The 20967-nt window shown below is 39.6% G+C and overlaps 1 protein-coding gene across 3 annotated transcripts in view; it reads right to left on the bottom strand.

Moving 5' to 3' along the window:
* Positions 1–4251: 4251 nt before the first annotated feature.
* Positions 4252–20967, bottom strand: part of PHACTR3 (phosphatase and actin regulator 3) — a 114078-nt gene continuing 97362 nt past the window's right edge. For all 3 annotated transcript variants that reach the window (XM_064521584.1, XM_064521585.1, XM_026105335.2), the window contains exons 9-13: positions 12010–12065; positions 8601–8662; positions 7633–7773; positions 6707–6783; positions 4252–4695 (exon numbers count right to left, since the gene is read on the bottom strand). In XM_064521584.1, coding sequence (XP_064377654.1) covers positions 4680–4695; positions 6707–6783; positions 7633–7773; positions 8601–8662; positions 12010–12065 — 352 coding nt within the window. In that variant the 3' untranslated portion in view covers positions 4252–4679. The remainder of the gene's footprint in view (positions 4696–6706; positions 6784–7632; positions 7774–8600; positions 8663–12009; positions 12066–20967) is intronic.

Raw genomic sequence — 20967 nt, 5'->3', positions numbered from 1 at the left:
CTCTTAATTTTCTTTTACATTAGAAAAAACCAAACTACCTTGTATTTTAAAGTTCCTAAGCAACCTTTTAGTTTTTATTTACAATCCTGCAAATGCACTTTAAATTCTTCAGGTCTAGAACAATACCTTTAATATTTTTCATTTAAGTTCTGTTAAAGAAGCGGGGGGAGGAGAGAAGGATTTACAGCTGATCACGGAGAAGTAATGGTTGGAGAGACTAACTCATTGAATGTGGATGTTTTAGAGCTTGCCTACATAATCAGATGCAGAGCTGCCTTTTTAGCATGGCACTGATTCCAGGTGGACATCCCAGCATCTTAGTAGTTTGAAGCCAGGACTGCCCTAGCAAAGCTTTTGAAGTGAGCCTGAAGAGGGTGCTGCACGCTCATCTGTAGCTCATTTTATGACCGCACAGTTCTCTAGATAATATATTATCCAACTTTGAACTAACAGTTCCTCACAACTTGGTTGTGTTACAGCCCTTATTTTTTCATTACATTTTACAGCTTATTTTGACCTCTGGTTGTCTTTAACATCATATGTATTTCTGTCACTTCTTCCATTAGCCCCTCTCCCTCAGGACTTTTCTGGTTTTCCTCAGTTTCCTTTCTACATTCCTAATATTCCTTTTCTTTATCAATGCAGGTGCCTTTACTTTCAGCATTCTTCTCTCCTTTTTTTGGTCTCCTCTCTGTTACTGAAACCATTGTCAGTCATTAATTCTTCAAAACTTTCCTATATTTTTATTCCAGCTAATTTTGCCTACAGCTATTATGCTGTATGGCTATTTTCTCATATTTTTGAGAGAGTCTAATGCAGTGGCTTTCATCCTTTTGTGATGTTTTCTGGTAGCTATTGACTTGACTTCTTTCAAACCCAGTATACTTTTTTTTTTTTTTTTTCCCTTTCCAAAACATCCCGTAGAAATTCCCTGCTGAGCCTAACCACTGTCTGTATCTTTGGTGATACTTATCAGTTTCCTTTTCTTAATTCTTTCTTGTCTTGCCCATGCAATTTCTCTGCCTCACAAGTGGTCCATAAATCTTTGATATATCCTTCATTATTTCTGATAATACCCATTTCATAAAGTTTGTTTTCAGAGAAGAAAAACTGCATGATTTTAAAAAGCAATTTTAAGGAAAAAGAAAACCTGACAGAGTTCCTTGAAGGAAAGGGGAAATATTACCAATTTCTGAATTAACAGTAACCTTTTATCTTTGAACTGTATTACTTCATTTGTAAATTGTACAGACAATACTGTCTGTAAATTAAAAAAAAAAAAGTCTATAGATTACAGTCTAAATTCAGCACTAATGTTTTTACAAAGTTGGCCTCACTTTCAGCAGGGGATTGGACCCAATGACCTCCAGAGGCCCTTTCCTACCTGAATCTATGACTTTATATGAAAAAATACTTTCATCTTATTCAAAGTACCATCTTTAAAAAGCATCTGCTTAGATCAGAAATGGATGTGACAGATTTTCTTCCCATGTGCACTGACTCAAGAGAGTTGTGAGCGTGTGAGAACTGCCCATCAGATGTAGAATGTAGAGTAATTGATGTTCTTATGCTTAATTGATGGGAAATGGGTCATTGTAAACAAAAATAGTTAGAAATGCAAATTATTTCTTATGAACTAAACTTCAAAACCACAAGGCCATATTCTCTCTAGGCATGATTATATTGAAATTGCCAGAAAATAATTTGTTCCACTCATTCCACTACATAAATGCTCTCTGTGCATTTCTGTTTGTTTTTTTTTCTTTCTTTCTTTTTTGAGCTTGTGAGCACTTGTGATCTCCACTAGATGGACCTCATGAGATGTTAAAGGTATCCTACTGGTCTAATTGAATTGTTCAACTGTATATGAAATACTATTTTCCCTTAACTGTGCAAGGTTTTAAAAAGTGCACTCAAATTCTTTTCTTATTGTTGGGGGTATATCGGAAAAGTAATACAACTGCTATTTTTAGCAAAGTCTCATGATGAAGTGGAGGTATGCAATTGCACTGTCCATCCATCAGTCTTTACCTCAGCCCTTTTAGCTTCTAAAAATATTAGCTAGTAACAATGAAGTTTAACAAAATTAAGAACATGAAAAATACTGGGGGATAGTATTCACAAAGGCATATTTTAGCACAGGGAGATTACTCATTTTTTAGTCTGTGGATGAGAGACCCCAGGGGACATTCAAAGCAGACAAAGTGAAATGAATTGAGCACTCCAGGATGTTTCTTCTTTCCGCTGGGTAGAGAACGACATAGGGAGAACAGCTAAAGATACCTTCAGTGAACGCCATCCAAACTTCCAACAGTAAGCCAGCACAATATGTGGCCCAGTGACTGCATGCAGTCTCCAAACTGCTTGATTGCTTTGCCCACTAGTAAGCTGTCACTAGCCAGCTGACAGTGAGCATGTGTGACTCTGAAGCAGCCACAGTCTTCTGCCTCTTACCAGACTGAAGTAGAAAGAAGGGTAGGATTCTTGTGAAGGAGGGAGAGCTTGAGGACAAAGTTAAGCATATTGCTGCGTAACTACAAGATGGTTAAGTTGTATTAGTAATATAGCTCACAGGCCTCATTTGGAGTTAAAAAACTGCTTTTGCTCTAAGTTACCCTAAAAATATTTTTCTGTTCATTGTATTTTCAACATTGTTTTAATATTTTATACAACACTTATTATCAGTGCGAGTCTATGCATCACTGCTAAATTAAGTGCTAGCTCCGTGCCAACTTAGTTTGTTGTTAACAGTGGGTCATCCACCTTTCCCAAACTAAAGAAATGTTATTCCACTTAAGATATTTTTCTCTGCTTTCTGTTTACCCTTTTTGTACATCTTACACCTGGGCTATCATTATATTATTGTTAAAATTAATAAATGTTTTATTAACAATAGTCAATTTTGTTGATAGATATAATAAACCATATGCTGAAATGCTGGTTATGATGATGCATATTTCTGAGAAAAAGTTAACAAGTTATAAAATTGCTATAAGTAGAAAAAAATCTTTGGATCAAGTAATTGAGTAATTCAAGTGCTGGACTGATATTCACGCAAGTCAAACATAAAAAATTGTACAAAATTACAGCTACCTAGAGGGCAAGCTAAACCATAAATGTTAACTTTGTTGGTCCTGTGCAACACACCTGCCATCGTTCACCAATTTCTTCTACAATTGTCCTTATTTTCAATATTGCTCTGCATATGCTTACCTTCCATTCTTATATATTAGTTTTATGCAAAGTTTAGCACTGTATTTGTTATTTCATTCCAACACTGAGCAGAAGAGAATCAAAAGTTAGTCCATCCACTATTTGTATTGATTCTATTCACCATCTTGCAGCAATTTAGTGGGGGCGTCTATACAAACAATTTTACATACCTGTTTCTTGTTTTCATGCTTCTCAAAGATCCTTTGAACAAAGTTGGGAGAGATAGAGCCTTTGTAAAATTTTACTGTTGAAAGACTTTTTAAATGATAGTATTTGAAACTCTTGCAGAGAATTTTTTTCCTTAAGAGTGTATGTACCATTTTATTGCTGTCTCACCAGGCACAGTTACCAATTATCAGTGTATTTCTTCTCTGTTTTTTTTCCTTCTAGTAATATTTTGAGCAGGACACTCATGCTTCTGGATGTCAAGCATTATCAGAATGTCTTGCTTTACATTTTTCTCAACAAATCCTCTTTGCTTTGTTGTTGTCACATAACAACTTTCTTCCTCCTACTTTCAAGAAATCCTTCAACTGTATATACACTTTTACTATTAAAAATGTAGGAACTTGTTTGCTAAACATGAAAATACGTTTTTACCTTAGCAGTTGCTCTATGGTTGTCAAATTTAGTAGTTTTTAATGACAATGACAGTGGACTTAACTGTCATTCTTCAGACGGCCAGATCCTTAACTTGATTGTCATTCTATACTGGTTATACCAGTTAGGATCTGGTCCAAAACATCAATGTTCCACAAGATGGGAATCCTTATTTATTCTTTTGAAGACTCTCCGTGTTGGTAAAGAAGCAATATCTGGAGCATAACAATTGCAATTTCTTCCCTTCCCAACAGTCTGGAAAAAAAGAGCGTTAAGAAACGTGTTCATTTCCTGCAATAAGTAGTCATTTAATTAAAGAACAAAAGTAACAGGAATCAAAAATGCTTGCAGCTGTGTTTGTTAGACATTATATAAAAAAGAATGAAATTATAATACATTAAATTAGTTTTTAGAACATGAACATAAGTGTTTTACAAACTAATTGTGGTAAGTTCAAAATGTCTTGTCAACATAATACTGAATGACAGTGTGTCATGTCCATTTATGTCAGAGGCCTTGGAATGGTAAAGCCTGTACATGCACATCTCCTTTTCCAAGATAGACTGCAAAACAGTTTAAAACAATTGTTAAAGGAGAATAGTGGGTTCCTTCAGGTAGCTTTACTTCAATCTTTTTCAGCAGATCCTCCCATTCCACAGGCCATCACTCTTCTGGTTTCAGAGTGAAGTACATCCTCTGGTGTTTCCATCTGTGAATGCTGCAGAGATTTCATCTGCAGAGTCCTTCTTGCACATAAACATCAAGGTATCCTGGACTGAACTTTAGGGAAACACTTCTATATTCCCTGATATGTGTTCAGCAGCAATATCAAAAAGTAAAGACAGATTCTTCTCAGAAGAAAATTTCTATGGCCTGTGAAATCTAGGAGAAACGAAGAGACATTTTTCAAACCACTTCGTGAAATTTTCAAAAAGATAGAATTTTTAAAAGCAGTTTAATGTTGGATTAACAAAAATAATGGCTGTTTAAGCATTTTGTTTAAATATGCATTAACAGTAGTGAAGAATATTAGCAACTGTAAGCCTTAATTTTTACAAGTATAAATTTTCACTTGTATGCCACAGCTATAGTGCAGTTACAGTACTCAGGTTCAAGTCTAATCAGTTTGCATCTACTTAAGAGTGTAAATGTAACCATATGTGTGGGCTTTTGTTCGTTTGTTTCAAGAATTAGGCCACAGTGTGTTGTTGTTAGTAGCAATCTTTATTGAGCATGATCTTGTTATTTTATAAGAACTAAGCAATGTTGAACTGATGCTTTGGAAAATATGAAGTACTGTTAGTTTAATATACACGCTTTTCTTAGATTCTGTCTGGAAGAAATGCACTGTTGCTCTGTAGGTTTATCCTTCTGGCTGAGATATGTAATTAAAGCCCCAACCTTTTGTAATGTTCTAGCACTAATTGTAAATTGTAAGGCTGTTTAATTCTAATATCCAGACCAAATTCCAAAACATGTTATTTTAATCCACTTAATTAAACTTGTCGGGTAATTTCAATTGGATAAGGCAGCTTTCACTTCTGCACTTAATCTGCCGCCACCCCTTTTTTTCTCTATTTCTTTCTATCAGTCCAGTGATGTTTTGTCATAAATATTGAGCCTGAGCCCTGTAATGTCAAAAGAACCCTGACAGTTGCATGTACAATCTAGAATTATATAATTATAACACTTAGATTAATCTATGTTGCATTTATGACTCAAGGTTATTTGCCTAGATCATCTTTTCGTTGAGCATCCAAAGCTCGATTAGAATCAGATTCATTCTGTGTTCAGAAACGAACATGGAAATAGGGCCCCAGGCGTGGCCGAAGTTGAGCCTTCCAGATGGTGAGACCGGACACCAAGTCCTTTAGTATTATGTTAGGCAGTTTATTTTAACAAGTTCACCTGAGCGGGCTTACAGATATGGTAAGAGTGGACTGTGCTCCTAGCCACTCCTAAAATTATGTTTTAAGACCAACTGGACTAGCTGAAGAGACATAATAGAAATTATAGGAAATACTTGGTTGTTATTTAAATACTTCTTCTCTATAAGTAACAAGGTCTTTGTGCAAGTAACTTAATACTTGTGGAATCAGCTTCTCTCCTGCAGTTTTTCCCTCTTGCAAAATCCTGGTGTTTTCATGCATGTTACGAATGTGCATTTAGATTTCCACAGACACAGTAGCCGTGATCAGTGCTGGCACATGAGGCTTTCTGCAAGCACTAGATTCATACCCACCCTCATGGTGGCCTAACTACTCGGGGAGCAACAAGTGTCCCAGCCAGTATTCTCTCCTGACTTCTCTGCTAGACTGCTGTTGAGTGTGTTTTGTGGGGTTGCACTCCTTCCAATAGCGACTGAACTGACATTCAAGTGATACTGAAATCTACAGGCTGAATCCAGTAGGGCAAATCAATTATGTGTTTGCTTATGGGTGTTGTGTATCTCTTACTACAGTATGAAGAATTTGGTGTTGATCAGCACTGAAGTTGCAATGTTTGTGATACTGAGACTGCAAACTCTCACATATCTAACTCAAGTATCTTCATATACTATATGAAGTTATTCATCTGCTTTAAACCACATCATATTTTTTTTCTGTGTTATATCCTACATTTAATTTTTTGTTATAGCTTTTAAATCTTATTGAAGCATGCTGACTGATGTTCTTGAGAAGGACTGGGGGGTTCTCCATAGATGCTAATCTAAGCAAATCTTTTCGGAGAAGCCTTATTCTGAATGGAGAGAGAAATGCTTCCATTTTCTTTTAAAATAAAGCTTCCTGTGCATATTCTGCTCCTGCTTCCGCATGTGAGAACAAATCTGCAGATTCAGGACTCAAAGTCTGTTTTTTAGCGGGCAATGGAAATAAATAGCTGGAAAACTTACCTTGTCAAATGCTTGCTTGATGCATGTACCTCCATTTCATTACTTTTGTATTCATTTAGCTCTTTACGAATTGCTGCCTAGAAATTTTAAAGTGAAAGAGGGTTAACAAATAATTTTGTATTTATTAGCATTATAAAACACTATACTTGCAGAGTGGAATAGGAGTTTCGTAAAGTAGAAATAGTAGGTACTGGGCACAGTAAGGCATATGATGACCAGTAGAGACACTGAAAATTTAGGTTATATGGATTGCTGATATGATCCTATTCATCATCCATTACTGATTGCTGACATGGTCACTTCTGCCTAAAAGTAATTCTGAAAGGGGCATAAAACCACAGTGCTTATTGTCTTGCATTTAATATGATTACAGTTAAAATTTAGTAAAGATCAAGAAAGATTGCCCAGAAATTGGTAAATGGGCTTTTATACAATTTTCAGTGCATATCATTTCTGAATAAAACCCAGACTGTTTGCCTTATCACAAAGTATGAGAGGCGGGATTCTGTTGTCACCTATATCCATAGGATTGCACAGTCATAAGGGAAGACACATTTTCTCTTTTGGTGAATAATGCCAAAAAATTCAGGGCTATAAAAATGAGATCATTGTTTAAATAACAACTGCTAATGGACAGGAACATCCTGGGTTGCTTTCACAGATTCTTAAATATTAGGTACTTTGATTTAGCTAAATAGGCATTTTATATAATATTTATAAAATAATCATTTTTATGATAGCATGTCTTGGTCAGTGTGGTTGCTGCATAACAGCCAATCATAACATGTACAGAGGAGAGGTTAAATGTCTTAGCCATTAATACAATATAATATTGCTTAATTACGCTATTATATACAGAATCTAATGTATCATTATATACAAAGCAGGTAGAAAGCAATGATGGCTCATTTAAATTATGTCAGTACCTTATCTGCTGCTGATAGTCTTGTCCATGGTTTATCTGCTCGTCTGTCATAGTCCTGTGCTTTAGCCACTTCCACATAATCACTGAATCGAATCAGGATTTTTCTGTCCCTTAGTTCATCAACTGTAGGTCTCTGGTTTAGCTGTATTAAGAAGTTTTGTAAAATAAAACTAATGTTAATAACAGACATTTCAATAAAATGTGCAATATTTTGCACTTCTCATCTTAGCTTTGTATATATTTCTGTATATGTAAAAAAAAAAACAAACAAACAAACAAAAAAACCCTATTGGAAATTGATAAATTCCCGGGAAATATTCAGTCCTTCAGAGTATTGTTAGGAGAGCAATAATGTTTTAAATGGAGCTGCAGGCTAATGCACAGTGGCTCTGTAATGGACCAAGGAGGAAAATACTCGAACCTGGAAATTGATAAAATGCATTTGCAGTAAGTAAAGGAATCATAATGAATTAAACTGTAGGGGCTGTCAACGGCAGTCAATGGTAGATTTTCTGTTTAAGGTTTTCAGGACTGGTCCCATTGTAAAAATTTCAATTTGAGTTTAGCAAGTTATCATAATATTTGGCTTATAATTCCAGTAGGGATTCCTAGGAACAGAAGAGTAACCAATCTAATTCTGATTCTGACAATTCTGATTCTAAATGCAAAGAGAAGTTTATTGCAGGGAGTCAGCTCTGGGACTGATTGCTACAAAGAATGAAGAACTGCTTTCTTGCAATATAGTTGCAAAATATGCAATATGCAAGCAAATATCCATTTGCTGATTTAAGGTTTGTATGTAAATATTCTGTCATTCCTCATGCATCTGAGAGATGGTAGGTATTTTTAAGGCATGTTAAGGCATGTTTGTGTAATAATGACCTCTATGATTGATGTAACTACTCTAGGTTCTTTCTTATTATTTTTGCTAAACTTTTAAAACTAATAGAAAGTATTGCAAGATTTTACCTTTCTTGTCAGTCTCTGTTTGATTTCCCTTCTTTCTTCCTGTTCTGTTTGATCATTTCGTTCTGCAGAGAATATTAAAAAGAAGATGATTTTCTTCATGAGGAAGATCGGTAGTTTTCAAAGTTCCATGCAATAAAAATTATAGCACAGAGAAATCAGTAGCTACTTCTTGTCCATATTGTTAGCTCAGTACGTCTCTCTGGGTCTCTGCTAGAATGTACAGTTTCTTTTCCAAGTAGGACCAAGTATTTGTGCCAATGTCAGCTTTCCTATGACCTAACCTCCAGTTTCGAAGAGATTTAATAACCAACAGGAGCCACACCAGCTCTTGAAAATTTTAATATGCTAAACCATATAGAGTGGCCCCTTTCTATGAGACATTCACTCAGGCTTGGAGCTTATTCCCAGCTTAAAGAAATGCCAAATGTGGAAATAAAAGAAATACTTTTTTAGGAAAAATAAAACAAGATTTGGTAAGAAATACTACCAAGGGCATTACGGAGCTCAGGCATAATTACACAGGGAAAACAGAGAGGTTTTCCCATCAGCACCACTCTGCCTACGCTATACTGCCATTCATTAGTGAGGGCTGGCTTTATAAATCTCAGCAGAGATATGCTCCCAATTATGAAGTGACATATGCAGTACTGTAATTCATTTTGCTACTCCGTGAGTTATTCAGGGAATTCTTAGCTGTGCATGACCCTGAAGCAATTCCTAGTGTTAAGAATGAACCAGGAATTGTACAGTCTAATTTAAGAGAAGCTGCCTTCTTGAATGTGAATATCAGCTTTCTGTTGAAAGGAAGAACATGTGAACACCTAGGTGTTGATTTTAGTTCATATGGTTATTATGCTCTATGGTGAATCACCGACGTTTCTGTACTTAAAGTGGGAAGACTTCGAAGATCAACAAAATTGTAACAAAGCATTGGCTTTACATTTGCTTTTAAAATATTACTTTTATCTCAGAAATCTCTCTCTGATGGAAATAAGAACCATCACTTATTTTAATCTTAATAAGATTTGTTTTAAAATAACGTAATAGGAGCACTTAAGCACTTGGAATCTGCATCTCATTTTGAAAGGCTTGTGTAAACATGAATTATTAGTCCTTAAAACATCTTTTGGGGTAGCATTACTTCCATTAGCAGTAGGTATTATGAACATCAAAATGTTAGGAAACTTAGGACCGACTGTACAACCTGGAGGACATTATTGTGATTTCTGTGGAGTGTATTTTCAGCTATGGCTTTGCAAGGTCAGACACAATCCAGGTGCTTTTTAAATTCCATAATAAGAATGTCAAATCCTTATTAATAAAAGGAGAGAATATTAATTTCCAAATTCACTCAAAGCTGAGTCTAGAGTTACTGCCTCTGTCCAGCATTGTAAGATTGCTACTGACACAACCAAGTGATGACCTTAGTTCTTTATAAGATACCTAGCTTTTTATATAATGGAAAAGATAAATTAAATAGAAAGAAGTGGCTTCTGATCTCAGCTGAACCTGTATAAAGCCTGAGCAACAGAGCTGAAGTCAATAAATTTGCTCCATGCTGGGAGGTCTTTAAATAAGATACAAATCTAGACCAGTATGTTTAGCTGGCATTCAGGACATATCTTTAATTCTGCTTTATCTCTTTCTGCTTTATCTCTCTAAGCTCATTATATGAATGTATTGAAACTTCTTTATTATTAAAGCTGGTCAGTTTAACGCAGATTAAGGATGTAACCAGCATACTTCAAAAAGTAAACATGAAGGAACAGATTTTTTTTTTTTTTTTCAGAAGAGATCAGCTCTTCCTTATCCAAAAAAACCCAAAGAAACAGAATTTCGAAGGAGATCTTAGGCACCGACTCTTAAAAAATCTGGGCCCACATGTTTCAGAATCTTGGGTTAATTCTTTTTCTTTCTTCTGGTAGATGAAGTTAGGCCAAGTTCACGCATTTACCTTTTCAAAGATTATATCCTGTTTCTCATTTAGCTATGTGCATGTGTCAAATACACCTAATTTAACCATGTGCAAAGTATACGTTAGAAGAGTATGTAAAATTCTTATAAGTAAGTTGACTATAGAACTCCTTTGTGTTAAAATTGAAATGAAATTCCCAGTAACTTCTATGACTATAGCATAAGGTCTTTTCTATGAACTACTGAAAGAAAAAATGGGTAATCTGAAACCATTTGGTTATGTTGCTGCTTTCTTCTCAGCTAGTGGCATTTGCCTAATGTAGTCACCTGTCTAGGACTGCTTGCTTTCAGAAGAAGCTTATTTCCTAAATAATTTTATGATTAAGAAAAAAATACTTCCTGAATGCAAACCATTTGGGAAAAGTAATTTTGCTTTCCTATTTAACTAAACTATTGTCAAAACAACGTTCTGTATTGAACACCTGTCAAATACCTGAAGAAACCCTCGGATGAAGAATGTCACTCTTAAGTTCTGAGAGTTTAGATCTTAAGTAACACAAAGTTATCTGAATTAAATACCAAGGCAGTGTTGTTTGTATGACATAAACATATATGGCTTTATGTTTTCTGCTTGTTCAATGAGAAACTATTTTTCACAACATTCTTTTTTTGACTTTCAACACCAAATAGACCATGAAAATAATGAAAATAACAGCAATATAGTTTTCCTTAAAGCAGATGGCCTTCCCCTTTCTCCTATCTGAGACCCATATGGAGACAGTTTCAAAGCTCTCTATCTTTCACCTAACTCAGAGGATTCCCGACGCATCTAAGGAAAGGGAATATGTTCATCCCCTGTCTGATCCCCAGGTAAGAACACCTGTCTTTAGGAAAAAAGTTTCTGCTTTGCATCTGTTTGAAAGACATTGAGCAACAGTCCCCAACAGCAAACAGCTATAAGTGGCCTGGAATTCCCTCTCAAAAAGCTCTAATATCTCCAAATAATCTCTCTTTGGCTTGTCTTTGGGAAGGTATTTAATGATATGACTAAATGTATGTGCAAGGAAAATCACACCTCTGCAAGCATGCTTTGTCCACGCCTCTTTAGCCTTGATGGTATTCAATGTTTGGTTTGCCAGGATAGTCCAACTCTTGCAAAATTACAGTCCAAATTCTCATTGCACTGCATGAAACTTGGACTCTACTCCCTTCTCATACATCCAGAACAGTGTATTCACTATAAAAAATATGTGAAAGCCTATATTTGGACAAGTCCTAGAGTATTCCTGTAATAAATTGCATGCCTTTATCAAAGTGTAAATTCTGATTCCTGTAATATTTGAAACCTAGGTCAGGCACAAAATGAAAACTTTTAGGTACAGAAAATAATCCCAAGAATGAATGAATTTGTCTGTTGAAAAAGAATATGTTATAGGAATGTAGTCACTGGTCTAAACAAATATAAAAAAATACTGTAAGGAAAAAAAATACTCACGTTTAAGTATATTTCTTCTTTCTAGCTCCTCAACAGCAGGTCTTTGGCTGAGTCGCCTGCGGAAAAACACCAAAATCACATTTTGTACCATGCCTGTTCTTTGGAAAGTCTGCAGTATTCTGAGTTCTGGTTGGTGTTTTCCTCAGAGGGGAAAATACAAAATCCCTGTCCAATACTCAGGAAAAAAGAAAAGAATCTTGGCAACAGGATACTTTATTGTTTTATTTTTCCCAAATGTCAGCAATGCAGGTAGAAGTTCTCCTCTAGTTTGCTCTGCTGTCAGTGCTCTGCTTTCTTATAACATGCATCCTTTTTGCAATACTTTCCAGACAGTCAGTTGAAACCAGTGCCATCCAGCAGTTAAATTCACTCTTGAGAGGGTATTTAAGGTGGTTATTAAGTGAGTTTCATAGTCATCTTCTGTAGCTATCACTGTCTGTATCTTTTAATCTCACGTAGCAGCAGCTTTCCTTTTTTTCTAGTATCACCAGTGATGCATCCTGACAAAATGCAGACTTGCCAGAAATGAAGCTTTCCTGTGACTTCCCGACTACACATCTAATAGACCAATCCAGCAGCTATCCTCCTGCCTGGTGCATAAAATTCGTGTGCTGCTCACAGCCTCATGCTGTCTGAACAGAGTGTCTTATGCAGTTTCACCTCCCCTTTCAGTAGTGCTGCCTCAGGATTGAGTCTTCAAATCATATGATCAGTGCCATAGCGATTTTATTCTGCATAATAAATGAGACTTCCCCATGAGACACTGCTAATGTCTGCAGAGAATCTCAGGTAATTGAGCCCCTCCCCTAGGCATACACACATGCTGCATTTGCTAGCTTTCAAGTAATAATCCAGCAAGCAGATCCGAAAGAGTTATGCTGCTTTCTGGCCTGCATTCTCGCAACGTTAAGGATTCTTATTGTCTCCTCTCTGACGGCCGTTACAAAGCCGGAGCCTGAAGTTCCAGAGAAAAAAAAATACTCAAAACAGGGATGACACTGAAAAAAATTGCTCCAATAGTTATTCCTCTACTCCAGATAAAAATAATGATTATAAAGTTATATTATAAAAAAAATCTATTTATCAAATACACAAGAGATGAAAAATGAAATAACAGATTGTGAAAGAACCAGTAAAAGTATCTAATTGTAATTTCTCCATGTTTTTTAAGCGTGACCAAATACACCTTCAGGATCAGCTCTGTACTCATACATCATCAGAACAACAGCACCAAATATGAATGCCACTCCTTATCCTTTTTTAATTAATTTCCCTGGATCACTGTGAAGGCCAAATTCTGCTCTTATCATCAGTAACAGGAAGGTATCAACCACTCTACCTTATTCGTATCAGGAGAAAAGGCAGTAAACTTTAGACCATGAGCTCTTGTACATGGGAACACCCATACCCTAACTCTCATCCTTCCTACCTAACACTTGCTATCACCTAAAATTTTTCTCTGGGTCTCTGGATTTCTCTTCAGAGTAATGGGCCAGATACTCCATCTGCAATAATCCCAGCTGAAGTGGGAATGATGCTGAAATGCCCTACTAAAGGATTTGAACTTGTATTTTTAATTCCTATCACCCCCTTCACTCCTCCCTCATTTCCCTGTATGTCTCAGAAATCAACTCTCTGGCTAGATTTTGTTTGAAAGAGATTAACGTGCTTTTCACAGTATAAATCAGGGAAGAGTGACTTACTCAGAGAGCTTATCTGCAAATGAAAGGTCCACCCGACCTGCTGCTGGCATACCTCTATCTGTATCTTAATGACAATGCTTCCGTGTGAGATTTATAGATTCTCCCAGAATCTGTACATTAGATTTCAGAGGCCCTGTAAACTAGGGGATTAAAAGCCTAACTGAGAATGGTTAAAGCAGTATATATATTTATATGAATTCTCTATATATTTTTATATACATACATGTATATGCACAGGTTACAGTATTTATTGTGGTTAATTATTAAAATCTCATTTCCCTTTTGACACTGATAACTATGCGGTGGGTGCTCAGAGACAGTAACATAGGTCTGTGCACACCCTCAGTTTTATCCACAGCAACAGGCAAACGCAAGAAAAGATGCAGATACATACGCACTTATACCTGAAGGAGAGGGAATGACATTTTTGATTTTGTGTTTTTCAGAGATATGGACCACATTTTCCAGCTTTTTATCACAACCATGAAACTAGAAGTAGTCTTTCTTAAAAAGTCCTAACAGGAATTCAGAAGCTGGGGATAGAATGAAAACACCAAACCCAGTGAAGATCATCATAAAATGATGAGATGTGACAACTCCAGTGATGTCTGCTGTTACCGAGATACAGCGACATTTTGTTTCTATCTGTTACATGATTTGTCCTCTTCAGAAGAACTTTGTGTCTGCCTGGAAATCTGCCTTTCATCTGCTTTGTCTGCAGCGAGAGCACGGTCCCACGCGGTGTCCAAGCCCTGGCAGGCCCCTGCACTCACAGGTGAGAGGGAAATGGAGAGCTAGCAAGCGTTAGCGACTCCAGAGGCCTCCATCACCAGCTGATGATGATGATGGTGACGAGGGGATGCAGCTGGGAGCGTGGCCCTGCCAGACCAGCGAAGGCTTTAAGGGCTCGTCTGCTTTCAGCTTTGTGCAGGAAATTGGCCTCTGAGTGCTGGAACTTGGTTCTTTTCCACTGAATCGCAAGTTGTGTAAGAGCGGCTTCTTGCAGGAGGGGTTTTCCTATAGCTGAAGACAAGTTTGCTGTGCTTCTTTAATCATCCCTGTACCAGGAAACAGGAGTTTGTGCGGTGGATGTTTGCAGAGGCTGTGCAAGGAGGCCCTGCCTGTGAGCGAAGAGGGAGGAGACTGCAGCCTGCAGTGGTGCTGAGCAGGTCCTGGCCCACCCGGCGGTTCCCACCGTGCTTCCTGCGTCCTTGGGAGAGGAGGGAAGGCTCCTCCAGTGCCCATCCTCTGTGACACTGCTGTGCCCCCTTGAACCTCACCTTTGCCTGGATTATGAGTAAGTTAAGCACAAATGTGTCCCTGGAAATGGGCCCCTGCCACCTCAGCACAGTGCAGGGGTAGCTGCAGGTTACCTTTGTCAAAAAAAAGCATGTTCCTCTTTAAGGGGGCTTTTTACCAAGGAATTTTTTTAGACTGGCTCATGCTTCTATGTAGAGGAATTGTACTCTGGGCACAGTGAGTCTCTACTTGCTCTCCTGAACTCCAAGTGTTGTATTTTGTAGGTTTATTTCTGGGCTCTTTCTTTTTTTACTTTTTTCCTCCCAAGCTGTTAAAATACAAAATCCTGCCACTTTCAAAATAAGAAGTTCCCCTTGTGCTGAGCTCTGTGCCTTTCTTCAAAAAGAGACTGTCCCATTCTGCAGAAAGGTGGCTCAGAAACTGCCATGGGCTAGGGGGGGCTGGGAGCTTGGCCTGGGAAGTGGCCTCCCATTTCTTCCCCTCAACTCGTTTGCAAGGGGCAGGTCATAAAGTGGTAGAGACAGAGGCTCTAGAGAGGCAACATTCGCATCTCTCGTGTCTTTAAAGAAAGCAAACCCCAGTAGCACAGACTAAAAGCAGACTTTGTATCACAGCAGGGCAGCTGGCTGTGCACTTCTGGAGGACGAAGCAGGCACCAATCTAGGAGCAACCTTCATGAAGGCTAAAAACTGAGCATCTAGTGGACTTTGCTGGATGATCTCCACCAGCTTTGCATGGAAAAGACTTTGGTCTGAAGACTACAGGCTCTTTAGAAGCAAGGACGTTCAGCCAGGTGGAGGCCTGACGCTGGCATAAAGCTGCTACACGGACTGCGAGGAGCCGCCTGGGCCATGGAGGCTGCCTGGCCCCGCACGGGGAAGACGGCGGAAAGGTGAGTCCGGCGGGGCCCGCCGGCCTTTGCTTTGTGTTTCTGTTGCTCCTTCAGCCTGAGATGCGTCACCCTGGGGGCTGGCTAGTCTAGTGAGGTGACTACAAACTCCTGTGGGACAATTAACGTAAAGGACCGTCTGTCATGTTGCAGTAATAGTGTCTTGTCATTTGAATCAAATTTAGATACCTATTTCTAGCTGCTGGAAAGAGCATTCAGTTAATACTGTTGTATTCTTAGGAGATATTAAAACCTAGGGTTTTTTGCACTGTACTGAGGCAGAGAACGCTCACTCTGAGCACTTCCACGGAACAAGCCATTTCAGGACATATCTTGAAACCTTTCTTGAAGACTCTCAAATAACTTGCAGGCAAGTCCTATCTCTGTCCTGATCTCCCATAGTATAAAAGCATGGACTATCACTGATATTGCCATGGTCATTTACATTGAGTATCCAGTCTAAGAATGTGCTTCCCCCCTAACTTGCACCAGAAGATGCTAAAAGTAGAAGTAAGGGGAGCTTGATCAGTTTAGCCCACTCCAGCTGGCTTAGGAAAACTGAGTAGACCTGGAGGCACCAGTGTCACTTCTTTATAAATGGCTCTTGGATACAGTTCAAACAGTTTGCTGTATATGTGTAAGTGATGCTCTGAGTCTGGATAGAGACCAAAGGGTTGAGTCAAAATCTGAATATTTTCTCATAATGGTAAAACAGTCACTGTAAATTCCAGGGGGCAGTGGGGAACTGCTCTTTCTAGAGTTTGAAAGTAACAGTGCTTACTTTTTACCATTGCTCCATGCAAAGCAGATGCAAGCCTTCTAACTCCTAGCATTCTTCAGCTATTTGAAGTTTTGAGGGGGTTCTGGGTGTGTTTTTTTTTTTTTTCTTCAGATTACTTCAAAATCTTTTTCTTTTCCCCAGTAATTGTGTGGGTAATTTGGGTTCAAGCAGATAACAGAACAAATGTATATGTTCTGATCTGTTGGAAGCCAAACACTTTGCTGGCTGTGGTTTCTTGTGCAGTGTTATTCCTGAGGGTGAGAGGAGCAGGTCCTTGCCCATTAGCTCACAGTCACCTGTGGTTTGCACGGAGACCATGCAGGCATGGCCATGTGCCCCCCTGCTCCTGGAGTATGTCAAGTGCTGAGAGCCTGCACGTGGCCTCAGGCTGGCTTTTCTTTCCATGCGGTGTGCCCATGTGAGCCCTGTGAGGTTCATGAATGCTCTCTGCTGGCTCTGAAGGGGGTGAGACTTGATGTGCTTCCCTTAATGCACATGTGCAATGCATAATCATGGCAAAACAGGTTGCCCAAGGAGATAATGAGCACTGCCCCACCTGCCTGATCAGTGGGAAAGAGTCTCCACTGGCTCATCTCTTGGAGGGGATGCAGCCCTCCACCACAGGATTGCTGGTTTGACACCCAGCTTGGTAACATGTTGGACACATGCTCATGTGCAGGTGCTGGAGCCAGCTTGTAGGGGAAAACCACTAATTGCTTGTCCCCTCTGGAGCATGGGCACATGTTTGTGGGCCTGATGACTCTCACATGTGCTGGGACTGTCAATCAATAGATTGATATTTACTTCACACAGTCAGATTGCCTCTGTCACATTCAAGGCAATGAATGGTCTTAGGGCCAGCTTTACACCAAGGGCGATGATATTGGACTGTTACAGGTGACTGAATCTTCAGCAGTCAAAGGGCTGGCCTGTGATTAGGATTCAAGAGGCTGCTATCAGGCAATGCACTGAAACGCCTTACGAGCAGGAGACCCTGCCAAGTTCCCTGTCCTCATATTTAGGAGGTTGTTAATCTTAGCAGCTTCTGCCCTGCCCACTGCAGGGACTGTATCTCAGCAAAGGTGTGCCAACTCTGGCATTGCAGGTATGGGCATAGAATAGCAGGTCAGAGACAACCTGGGAACAGGTATAGCCCACCCGTATGTGTGTGGGGCTCTGACTTTCAGCCCCTAGGACACAGGCCCTCCTTTCTAGCTCTCCTGGCCAGTCTGCAGAGGCTCTGTTCCAGGCACAGCAGGCGTTCAGCAGGATTCACCACAAGAAATTCTGTGCTCTTTGTTCATGGGGCTCCTCATCTGTCCCCCGAATGTATTCCTTTGCTTCCCGAATGTATTTTTGCACAGTGTCTGTTACACAGCATCTGTATAATATAGTTGCCTTCAAACTGCTTTTCTGTTGCATTTGTAGTGGAGGCCAAAAAACATACTTTGGAATCCTTTCTCTGCTCTTCCTTAGTTAGGTCCATGTGTAACTAATAATCTTTCAAAAAGGGGGGCAGAGGGCTGAGCTGGACACGTGCATGTGCCCATGGGCTCTGTGCTGACAAGTGAGCAATCAATCCAGGTTTCAGTAAGTGAGCTGCAGCCAGCAGCAGTCGCATTGATTTTTCTCTTGTGGCAGGTAGTTTTGCAGATGGAATTGGGGAGCTTTAGGGGGAAAGGGGGATCCCGCTTGCAGGCAAGCTCAGCCCTGTGTACGAACAGGCAGAGGGAAGAGAACGGGGAGGGCCACGTGCTGTCTCCGCGTAAAGAATCTTGTGCCTCCTGCTCATCAGGAGGGAAATGCTCTGCTTTTTGAGTTGGCATCTCTATTATCAGCACATTGTGCACAATTCAACAAGGAGTTTATTTTCATCCTTCCTATAAGTAGCTGCGAGGAGAGTGTGTGCCAGGGCTTCGACTCGCCCACACACTGCACTGTGACAGTGCAGTGCTGCTTACAATGTACAATTATGGATAGTAGTAAATCCTTGGTAGGAGGGACTTGCCTTTTAGAGTCTTTGCTCCGTGCAAAATGAGACGGCAGGCACTGACACACAAACTTATTTTATAACCCTAAGGTAATTTTGGAGCATGTAGAAAGTGGTAACTGGGTGACGTGCCAGCAGTTCCTGTAATAGGATAAGAGCAGTTGCTGCCATTCTCTGATGGTAGGAGGCAAGAGAGCAGTATGAAAAGAGTGATTGGTGTGATACATTCTGCCAGTTATGGGCAAAAACTTTACCGTTTTAAAATCACCTGATATTTGTGTCTCTTTTTCCCCATAAGCTATTTTTGCGTCCAAATAAGAAAATTGCCTGTGTGTGTCCAATAGAAGATACTAAATGTATGCAGAGGCCAAGTGTGGTGCCTTAATTACGTGTCTTACTCATTTGTTTGGCCTTTAGCTCTGTCTGGAATTTCAAGGCTGCAAATCAGCAAGTGTTCAGTTAATTATGTTGACCCTCACTCTCCCAGGCAATTACAGTTATCCATCATTATAATTTCTGTAATGACAGAAGCCCTACAATGGGGAGTTCAGATTTCAGCTGGAATAAAACTGCATACTTGCCCACCATGACCTTATACCACAACCCCCTGTCCCTGAGTGACCTACATCCTTGTGACAGGTTTGCTCTTGCATAGTGTTACTTAGTGATAAGCTCTGTGTGGGCTAAAATATGCTAACAGAGCCAGTATCTAATTATGTGAGAGGACTCAGATGGAGAAGGCTACAAGGTAATCACTATTTTCACCATCTGTGAAAGCTCTGCTGCATTTGTCCCTTGGTTTCATAGTTTTCTTGATGAGTGAGGAAGAAAAGCTGGACACAGCTGGATGGCAGAGCCTGTCTCTTGGTTCAGAGGCTTGCTGCAAAGGCTGGTGAAGGTGCCGAGCATCCTTCCCTCGCCTCCAGGAGGCTTTCACGCCTCTCCACATGCAGTTGATGACTGTTGGAAGATGTTATGGCATACTACAGGACTGGGCTGTGGCATAACATAAGGGTCTTAATTTTCAGTTGTGCTATTAGTTAATACACAAGAACTAACATGCCTAAGTTGTGGTGGAAATGTAATAGCTGGTTATTTCAGAGCAGAAGATTTCTCCTCTGGCCACACACTCTCCCTTCTACCTGCTCCCCCAGCCTGTGGTTTAACATAGCTACTAGGCAGTGGCTCTGTCCTGTCTGCAACAGAATTACAGCATTTAGTCATTAGGGTGATGAAAGTACAGCTGATTATCCAGCCAAAGACATGCTCCCAGGCTGTAGTTCAAGCATTTCTTTCGGAGGCAATGTCAGTGTGAGCAGAAGCACTTGTCCTTGCTTCTTCTTGCCTTGCAGCTGGGCAAGGAACGGGTTTGGGGAAATCATCCAAGCTAAATATAGCTCAGCAAGAAACACTGCTGAAAGATATGCTCTTCAAATAACAGTGCAAGTGGTGCCAACTCCCAGTGCAACTCCTGTACCGAAGGCTGCTGAGGGCTCAGGGCTGTGCATTAAAATATATGTTGACCTCCATCACTGCTGAACTGATACCAAAACAACTCTGATAGAAATTGCTTGAGCAACAACAGGGAGTTTCCAAGTTGATCCCTTGCAGACCAGAAGCATGTCTTAGGCCAGTGTAGGGACCTTTACTTAATCAAGGGACTTCCTAATACTCCTAGTGGAAAAGTAATATGCACCTTGGTGTTTACAGGATAGTGATTTTTACACAATAAGTTTTTTTACAGTAAGACACTGAGGCTGGGTTGCCAGCCCTCCTTGAGCCTTGTATGAGACAAAGTGTTTGCAGGCTCATGACTCGTCTTCATTGGCAGCCAGGAACGCAATTTCTGCCACCACAGGCAAGGAGGGAACAGGGGCAGAGACAGAGGATGCCAGTGGTTCCTCCCTTTCCATTTCATGTTTTATTCAGCAAGAATTTTACATACCCTGCATAATAGGTGATTAGACAATTTGGGAAGCCCTGCTACATGAGACCTAGTCCAGGAGTCCTGTTGGCTGCAGAGGTTTGCAACAAAGATTACTTATAAATAGGTGAGGGCAAGTCTTGAAAGGATGGAGCAATCGCTTTTTAAGGGACAGTGTTAGGCAGTATTGCATGTATGTGTGCTCTGTGTAAATGTGATGTTGGACTATAGCATGAGCTATGCTTCAGGGTCCATCAAATAAAGCTGCTTTATATAAATGGCACTCAGTGTCCCAAAACATCTTGAATTCAGATAGGACGTGTACTGTTTTACAGCTAGTCTTAAGATCCTGCAATGCTGTGCACTTAACCTATAAACGGTTGCCCTACAAACAGATGCTGCTGCAGTGCA

The sequence above is a fragment of the Dromaius novaehollandiae genome, chromosome 16 (assembly GCF_036370855.1).
Source record: "Dromaius novaehollandiae isolate bDroNov1 chromosome 16, bDroNov1.hap1, whole genome shotgun sequence".
NCBI classification, from domain to species: Eukaryota; Metazoa; Chordata; class Aves; order Casuariiformes; family Dromaiidae; genus Dromaius; species Dromaius novaehollandiae.
The sequence above is the reverse complement of the archived record's forward strand: the minus strand, read 5'-3'. Positions and strand labels throughout refer to the sequence as shown.